General features: G+C 33.4%; 1 protein-coding gene across 1 annotated transcript; it reads right to left on the bottom strand.

Moving 5' to 3' along the window:
* Positions 1–1132: 1132 nt before the first annotated feature.
* On the bottom strand, positions 1133–6685 carry LOC115959311. The gene is made up of 6 exons (XM_031077664.1): positions 6506–6685; positions 6222–6277; positions 5424–5544; positions 5224–5330; positions 1483–1552; positions 1133–1389 (listed from the first exon to the last, which is right to left on the bottom strand). The coding sequence occupies exons 1-6, from the start codon at positions 6585–6587 to the stop codon at positions 1310–1312; spliced, it is 516 nt and encodes a 171-aa protein (XP_030933524.1). The 5' UTR covers positions 6588–6685; the 3' UTR covers positions 1133–1309.
* Positions 6686–9557: the final 2872 nt, after the last annotated feature.

The raw sequence follows: 9557 nt of genomic DNA, 5'->3' as shown, positions 1-9557 counted from the left end.
AAAAAAAAGTGGGGATCTTTGGTATTTTATGTTTCTTCAATGAAACCATGTAAAATTATCCAAAGGGCTTCACATTTATATTCTTTTTCTATTGATTTTTCATTTGATAAGTCCACTCATCTTGACTTGTGCCAAACTGTTTAATCCCTACCTGGTGTTTACATCCTTTTACAATAAGTTGAGGAAGGCAAATGTTGGATGTGGTTCTCTTAAAGCAATACTAATGTACCTTCATTTTCATTTACTATTTAAGTTTATAGCTTGCAAGGATAATGCCAATTGTTGATAATAATGTGCCAATTGCAAATTGCTAGGATAGTGCTGATTGGTGCCATGTTCTTATGGTGCAATGCAGTTGCTAATAAATAGACTTTGACAAAACAATGGTGGCCTAATTGAACCCTTTTCCTAGAATATATTAGGGCTACACACACATCACTAGGAAATATAACAGGAGGTCCCTAATTTATGTTAATCAATACTATGGAGCTAAAGTCATTATTACATCCTGAACCTAAAACATATACATTTTTGTTTCCTGGCTAACTCTGCTCTTGGTCCCAAAATATCCCAACTTCAATAGTTAAGTAAAATAGTCCTAGCATCATCATGATTATTACTATCAAAGAGCTTTTCAACATTTGACTTGTATTCATGTTGAGATCTCTAGGTAGCAAGTACCATACCCTGCAACAAGGTGCAACCAAGGTTGGTTGCCTGCAATTGCAGTCACTGTCATATTCCCCCTAGGCGCATAATGCTTTTAGGATTTTGAATAATAAAGCATTAAATATATCTTAAATTGAACTATTGACAAAGTCCGTAATATATTAATCCTGAACAACAAAGTGTTTTAACTTGACCTTGATGGCAATGTTGCCACCACTACCATTTTACATTAAGCTCTTAGGCCAAAAACAAAATGGAATCAAGGATAAACACAATGAAAAGGAATCAGGCCGCTAGACAAGTTAAGATGTTTTAGCCCATTATCAAGATGGGGCTACACTTGGCCCGTGGCCTAGGGTACTTAAACCTACTACCATACCCACACGAGAGTATGACATCACTTATTAAGGGTTTATCCCATTACCTACCAATAGGATTCAGATTAGTTGACTATGCCAGTACCTTGAGCAAAAGCTATGAAATGAAATATTCATTCTAATTATGGGGCTCAGCAGGCTAATAATCAAGAAAGTAAAATTAAGGAATCAGACTTTCTTAATTTATATAATTTATGAAGCACTCAAAAAATTTTTTTTCTTTTAGCCGTTGACATGGAGAGTTCATTCCAGGTAAGAAGCAGTTAAGAGGCCCTTTTGGGAGGAGACATGTTACTGATAAGAGAAATTGTTGTTCCAATTGTAAATATTTGTATCAGCAATCCTGTGAAAGTTCAATGAAAGGAGATTAAACATGCAATCCAAATGTAAAATATACATCACACTTACAATCAGCATAAAAAGATAAATAACTCACCAATTAGAATGCGAGCAGTCTCCAAAAGTTCAAACTTATATTTTTCCCAGTTACTTGGATCTTGGATAACCTACTCAGTAATTAAAAATAACAATCAGGAAAATTTCATAGGAATAATATGGAAGCTCCAAGAGTAAGTAATTGGTTCCCACTAAATATATATAAAATCCTGTAAGGACACCCATCATTGAGTTCTTGTGCTTGGTAACTATTTTACAAGTGATTTAATGCCTGGACATACAAAGAAGGGAAGATTTTACCACAATATAGACCTGATAAGTCACAAGTCAAATTTGAATAGATTCTATACAATTACAAAATATTAGCATCTTGGAAACATGACAACATGCAGTACATGTCTTATACATAATTTGTTAATAGTAATACAATCATTAGAGTAAAATTAAATATAAAGTACAATTACTGGCATTTATACACACTAACACCTATCTAAGTAATTAAGTAGTAACTAGCACATTGCAAACAGACATCAAGCATCTAACATAAGATGAAACAGTCATGTATTCAATTACATAAAAAGTTATAATGATAAATGAGTTGCAGCAGTTTGAGTTTCTTGCTTTAAGAATTTTATATTTACAGGAGAAATTCAAATAGGAAAGAATTGTATTAAGGTAAGAGAGACAGGGCTTGCTCAAGTTATGGGGTTTGTAAAGCATAATATGGAGAGGATTTATCTAAATTATGACCGAGTGGACAACCACTTGGTCAGTGACTGAGGTCAATCAAACTAGAATACTTTAGTTTAGTTGATTGAAGAAAAGTACAGAAATATGGGGTTATCTACCATTAGCTTCAATTTCCTTTGTTGACCTCAAAAATTCAGATAATGAAACAGTTATTTACGCTCTGTTTGTTTCAGTATTAACGTTTTCTGAAAAATGGTTCATTTTCTAAAGAGTATTTTCTAGAAAACTGTCTTATTTTCCAATGTTTGGTAATGACCTTGAAAATGAGTTTGAGAATGTTTTCTGGTTTTTGGTATGCAAGTTTTTTTAAATATTTCTTATATAATTTAAAACGTGTATATTGTGTAAACTAACTAATGTAATCATTATAAATAAAAACCCAAGAATGAATTTGGTTTTCATACTAATTAATCTAAAATTTTGACAATAGATACAATCAAAATTAATTAGTTGTCAAATTTTCATGATCTCTACCACTCATCTTGCTCATATATATAGACAGTAATGTACGTACACACACACACATACATCAACCATTTGCCTACTATGGTTAACCATAAGTCTTCAATATTACTCCAAATTATGTATTTACATAATGTACTGCATAATATATCATCATTGCATAATATCTACCAACAAAAAAAGTATTTGCTAACAAATGCAATTCTCCTAAACAATTATCATTCATTATATAACAATATTATTAGTCCATCGTAAAAATTGTCCTGTGCAAAAGCAATTTAGAGCAATATAGGTACTATGTTTAAAGTTTTCATCTTTTACTTCATTCATTATTTCTTCTTCTTCTTCTTTTTATTTTTTATTTCATTTATTTTATTTTATTTTTTTGCACTTTATATACGAAAAAAAATAACTTCTGCCTAGAATTCATCAAACTGAAAATTTCTTAGAGAAAAATGAAAATCGAGCTTGAAATTCAAAGCAAAAAATTGGGATTTTGGTAGAGAGGAATGAAATAATTACCACTGCAAAATTGTTCTCATTTGCAAGTCGGAGCTATTGACCGATCAGTGAAGGAAAAAAAAATATAATCTCAGAGAATTGTGTTACAGAGGGGAAGAGAAACATAGAGAAAAAAGAGAAGATAGACAATTAAAGAGAGAGATCTATGGGAAGAGGAGAGACTAGAGTTAGTGACAGTGAGGGTGTGAGGAGAGAAAAAGCAAAGGGAAGAGAGAAAAAGTGAGAAAACTTACCATGAGAGAAAGAAGGCGCCAAAAAATTATGTTTCCCATGACAATAAATGAAGATAATATTTATAGGGGATGCAATGCGTGAGAGAGAGATTGTTTTCCAAAAATTTTTTTTGGAAAACAACCTATAGAAAATAAGCCTTATTTTTATTAGAGTTTTCCGTTGACCAAAGATAGTTTTCCATTGACCAGGTTTTTTTCGTGCTACCAAACACTGGAAAATGTGGAAAACTATCTTTATAGAAGGTTTTAAACACACACGTCAAGGACTTTGACTCAAAGCTAATACTAAAAAGGAGACTTCCTTCAATCTATAAGTAGATTAAAAATGGAATAGTTGATTTTTTTTTTATTTTTTTAAATTATTTACAATTCCCCAAGTAAACTTTGAAGACCTACACAACATCACTAACAGCTACATTAAGGCAATGTTTACAGGATGAAAGACTATGACTATGAACACATTCTCCATTATACAAGAAAAGAGGCTGCACAATACTAGCAGGGTCTACTTGCTTCAGCAAACAACCTGTGGGTGGGATCAGCTAGGGTTCTTCCAGCTCAATTGGAGTCCACTCCATTGGGGATTTCCTTTTAATACCTCACCCCAAAAACAGAGAGGGGTTGGGGGAAGAAAAACTATATGATGCTGCAATATATAGATCAATCATAGGCAATAACAGAAGAAGAGGAAGAGAAGTGAGCCAGTCAAATGACTAGGGAGCATTCAGAATATGAGAAGCTTGAGATAGGTGAAAGTCACATAAACTAAAGAAAAAGTTGATAGGAAGAAAACAAAGAGGTGAAGATGGGGATCATTACAGAATTGGGACTTAAAGAAAAATTTATCATTTTAACTGTATTATGTGTTACATTATAAGTATGAGAGGATGCACAAGTTGAAGCATTCATTTTCTTTTTAATAAGTAAGAGAATTTTATTGAGATAGAGGAGATGTTATGCACACAAGGTGTACACATATACTCCTAAAAAATAAAAACAAAATTTGAAGCTTTCATGACCAAAGGATATTTAAAAGCTAAGTACTTTAATTAGATTCACTGGCTCAAATCTAAAATCTCCTTGAGCTAAATAGTATTCAGACAGCGTGATGAAGAGCCTGATTTTCAGCAAAGCTCTAATCATTAACACTCAAGTTTAGCAACTAAAATAAGTCATCTAGCTTTTACTAAATAGAAACAAGAACACCTACCAAATCACTTTGTTCCTATCTAGCACCATACTAGATCTGGTGAAATTATCAACTATAAACACTCAACACAACTATCCTCAAAAATAACAAACTGCAGAAGACTTTCAGCAATATAAGGGTTTTTTTTTCCTTAAGCGATACTGGGTGAAACGAAAAGGTATAATTTTAGGAAAAACAAATTCTAAATTTGTTAAACATATATCATGGAGTCAATTTTAGCAAAGGAATTAATTGTTGTCTGTAGTTCCTCTTCAAACAAGTTCAGTTTTTTGCAACAAGACATGTAAGTATATAATATATGTTATCTATAAATCCACTATGAACTTGGATTTCTATGCCAATGACTTCAGGAATTATTAACTTTCTTTTTATGAATTACTCAAGGTTTTAATTAAAGAACTTCATCAGATCATCAAACACTCGTTTGCAATTTTTTAGGGTGTCTCTATCTTGTTTCTCTAAGCTCATTTTGCTTGATTTTTTTAAAATATTATCTTTTTTTTTTTTTTTTTTTGGAGAATCAAATATTCTTATTTATCTTCCATGATTGCTTTTGAAGTTCTCAAAGATAATCAACATTGAAAAAAATATTCAACCATCTTACCTCTAATGCAAAATTGCTCTTAGCTACATAAGCAATCCAGAGAAGTGTTGCCGCAGTAGATGCAACAATGTATACTTTTAAGAAGCTCACTCGGCTACGTCTTCGACCTTCAAAACAACAAGGACATAGATACAGTAATTGGAAACAGATGCACAAGTACACAGTAGCTCGAAAAAGATGCATAGAGTTTGATTAGATACCTAATTCCCCTATTATGAAAGAAAGAAAACCAATGACGATAGTTGAAATAGCAAGTCTATCAGGACCCTCCTTTAATGTTGTCAGAAATGTGTATACAGCTCCAATTGAATGAATGACTGCCTGTAGTAAACATTGCCAAAAAAACCATCAACATAAATTACAACAGCAACCACTTGAGATAAAAGCTGTTGGATACAAAACTATACTTCATGAAAGAAAATGATAAAAGTTATCACGGCCAATGAGCTCTAGCTCAAATGGCACCTCCTCCCCTTGCAATCACTTACATATTGGGCTATTTTGATTTACACTACTACTATTATCTGTACCATCTCAATTGAAATAACCCCGAACATCATGCTTTGCTAATCTAACAATTCTAAATGTTTTAAAACCTAGACAACCTGAACAGATCCATTCTTTACCAAAATTCCACCAGTCAGAACTTCCCCAACTCAAATTTTACTAGCCAGCAGCAATAACTTAACACAAAACTTTGGTGACAATGTTCATTTACCACAATAGACTATGTCAAACTCTTTACCATCTTAAGTAAAAAAAATTTCCAGTAAAAATCCGATTCTACTAGAGCAACCACTACCTTATAACTCGCATCGAGCAGGAAAGAAAGGAAAAACAGCTCAAAATAGAGTTCGAAAATACCATCTTTTCTTGCTTAGATAAGTTCAAACATATAATCTTACAATTGACTAACTATTGGTTCTTTAAAAATGGCAATTGGATATATATATATTTGAGAGAGAGAGAGAGAGAGAGAGAGAGAGAAATGTATGAACCTGAATGAAAATCAGAGCGTAGAGACGAGACTTCCCTTTTGCTACCTTTTGATACCCTAAAATTTAAGGAAGAAAAGCATTAGGGTGAAGAACCCTAATACTCTGTGTTTGGTCGCAGAGAAAATGCGAGAGAAAGTAGTAGTTCAAGAGAATTTTCAAATCTTAAAAACACTAATTTCCTTTCCATGACTTTCTCGGGAACCAAACAGAGAATAGGAAAAAAAGAGAAAAAAGAAGAAGAAGAAGAAGGAATTTGGGGAAATTGAATTGAGAGTGAAGCTTACGTGAATCGACGACCATACGATAGGAGAAATCTGAGCCGTCCGTCCCAGAAGGTCTTCCAAATGCTGATTTTCTCTGCTGCATCTTGTTCTAATCTGAACTTCTTCTTCTTCGAATTTTCTTCTTTTAGACCACCGTTCAGCTGTGAAATCTTTGAGCTTTATGGGGCATTAAAATCTAATAAATATGCAAATCTAGCTGGCCCAGTCAGAACTTGCCACATCAATTAAACATTTTGATAGCCACCTAGTCATCCAGTTTGGAAGAAATTATACTGTCCACAGGTGACTAAGTGTAAGTTTGGATCCAGAGTTATGCGTTTTACGTTATGCGTTTTGCTTTTTATTTATTTATTTATTTTTTTTTTCTACACGCGTTTCAGGGACAAGCGGAACAGTAGAGTACTGTTCAGTACTGTTTGGCCCCTTTTTTGACTTTTCTGTCAATCAGTGGGTCCGTGCACTGTTCACGGACCCACAAATTTCATTTTTTATCAATTTTTTCATTAAATATGGGTCTCACAGTACTATTCACACATTTAAAAATTATTTTGCTACAGTGTTTTAAGTTTTCAGTTTTCAGTTTCAGCAAAATAAGTTCTATCCAAATAGACCCTAAGTCTTTTATTTACCATTCCACTAAAAGATTTTCACTTAATTAAAATTCCTGAGTTAGTAATTGGTTTATGTTTAAAAAAAATTTCTAACTCAGCAATTTTAAATAAGTGGGAGTCTTTTAGTGGAATGGTAGACCATGTCACTTGTCCATCGTGAAAACCTTATAATTTCTTCCATTTTGGACCTAAAATAAAATATATATACATTTTCTCTCTCCTAAAAAAAGATATCATCATATGCTATACTACTAGGGGTGGCAATTTTTATCCAAACCCATGAACCCACCCAAAACTCACTTAATTTGGATAAGTCTTGACCCAATTCAATTAAATATTTGGGTTAAATGGATAAGACCCAAATGGATAATTCAATTAAATGGGTTTTGATGGTTAAACCAATGGGTACCCAATTACCCATTTAAAATTTAAAATTTAATACTTAAAAAAACAAAAAGCCAAAAACCCTAACAAATAATAAAACATCACAACAGCCGTATATGTAGTTCTCCCCTTCTACATAGCCGCCTTTTCCTCTATCCAATGTAAAAATTTTCTCCTCCATTTTCTAGGCATTTTCTCAGCTACCAAACTAGACAAAATCTAAATACCTTTCCCTCTTTGACTTTGCCTTGTAAAACACCCACAAAACCTCACTCATTCATGCTGAAAGAAAAAGATCATAGAATGAAAATTGGGAGAAAAATCGTGGGCTATGATTTGGATTCATGGCGTCAAAAGAAACATTGGAGGGATCCAAGACGATGTGCTATGATTCGAACTCCATGGCATCAAACCCATGGATCTCATCCACTCGAATATGTCTTACCAATTTGTAATTACTCTATATTTCCTTAATTTTTTACTAATCCTACGTTTGGTTGCCGAGAAAAGTTGTGAGAAAGGGAAAAATAGCTATCTTAGGTTCAGTTTGACGCTTGTGTATTTACCATTTTGCTTTGTTTTAGGGCATAGTTTGTTTTGAGGGTAAATATTTGTGAGGGTCCTTTTTGGACAGTACCCAAGCTCAAGTAGAAACAAGGATCCTAGGCCCTTTAACAAGGATCCTGGGCCCTTTACTTGTTGTTTTGGTGGATTAGGCTTGGTTCACCGCAGCTAAATAGGATTGATTACAAACCAAGTTGTGCGCAAGTCACATAAAGCTCCTCAAGATTAAAATGCGATTCCTCCTAAGTAATAAAAAATACCATTATAAGTGTTTTAGTGTCATAAAATGACCCTTTACTCTTACAAAATAAGTAAAATAAATATTCATAATATTCACAATGAGAAAGAGATTGAAATAGAATATTTAAGACTTATCTTTTATTGTATAAATATTTAAAAGAGTTTCTTCACTTGGTACCCCAGGCATACTGTCATGGGATCCCAGGACGTACTAGGCCTGTAAGAACCCAGAATGCTGATTCTCTGAACTATATGATCTTTTTCCATGCTTATTATGCAATAGAGTTTTGTCATTTCCCTTTACCTCTATAGGTCCTGCATAAAAAAACACACTATACAATACACATATCTTTAAATAATTGTTAGTTTCTTAGATTAGGATATATATTTTAATACATATACAAATGAATTTCATGAGAATGATTCAGCCACGAGGATCTTGACCCCAATTCTCACAGACTTAGTGCCTTTGCACAAGACTTGTGGGATTTGGAACTCAAGTCCAAGCCTTCCAAGATAGTTAGGTGAGAAGGATTTTTGTGGGAGAAAGTTATATTTGATGTGTGCATGTTTTGACATATGTTTCTTTGGAGGCTAAGTGTGTCCAAGGCCTAAGTTGAAGTGAGGACCTCGGTAAAAAGACTCAGCTTTTTAGCTGAGTAAAAGAAAAACTAGCAAGCTAGAATATATGTATTGAACAGCAAGAAAGCAGCAAAGGAAAACAATGTAGTAAAGAAACACACAAAATAACTATTAAGGATCCTTTAATCACTATGAAATATTTCATTATTTTTCTTAATTGTGGATTACAATGTGCTCACTAAGACGTGTTATAAGGTCCAAATAAGCTCAAAAATTACAGACTTAGATAGCTATCTAAGCCTGTAATACTTGCAAAGTTTGAATCCCTTTAAATTTAAGTATGTTCTATAGTGGCTATTTCTGGGATACCAGGCACTGTTTTCTACTTTCTTTGAATTTTTGACAGAGTTTTTTCAATGATTCTTGTTTTGATTCCTTATTACTGAATCTCCTTTCAATGTTGGCTGTCTTCCCCTTTTATAGTGTCATTTTAGGGTTCAGGATACCACTGATTCTCCCCCCTTGGCTCCCTGGGTACCAGCACCCCTGTTGTGCCAACCACTTTGACAGTTGATTCTTTCTCTGTTTCTCATGGTTTTCATCTTTTAGTCCTGTTTTCCTAAAAGCCACTTGCTGACTTTCCATTTCGGGGTGTCCTTGGAGAGCTAAAC

Source organism: Quercus lobata, chromosome 9, assembly GCF_001633185.2.
Source record: "Quercus lobata isolate SW786 chromosome 9, ValleyOak3.0 Primary Assembly, whole genome shotgun sequence".
Taxonomy (NCBI): Eukaryota; Viridiplantae; Streptophyta; class Magnoliopsida; order Fagales; family Fagaceae; genus Quercus; species Quercus lobata.
Note: the sequence above shows the minus strand (reverse complement) of the source record. Positions and strands in the feature narration are given on the sequence as shown.

Bases quoted from the DNA above. Each gene is read 5' to 3' on its own strand.
- LOC115959311 (XM_031077664.1), bottom strand. From the start codon at position 6,587: ATGCAGCAGAGAAAATCAGCATTTGGAAGACCTTCTGGGACGGACGGC. The intron at 5,331-5,423 runs GTATCTAATCAA...GTTGTTTTGAAG, and splicing joins TTTCATAATAGGGGAATTAG to GTCGAAGACGTAGCCGAGTG. The intron at 1,553-5,223 runs GTAAGATGGTTG...ATTACTGAGTAG, and splicing joins AGAGCAATTTTGCATTAGAG to GTTATCCAAGATCCAAGTAA.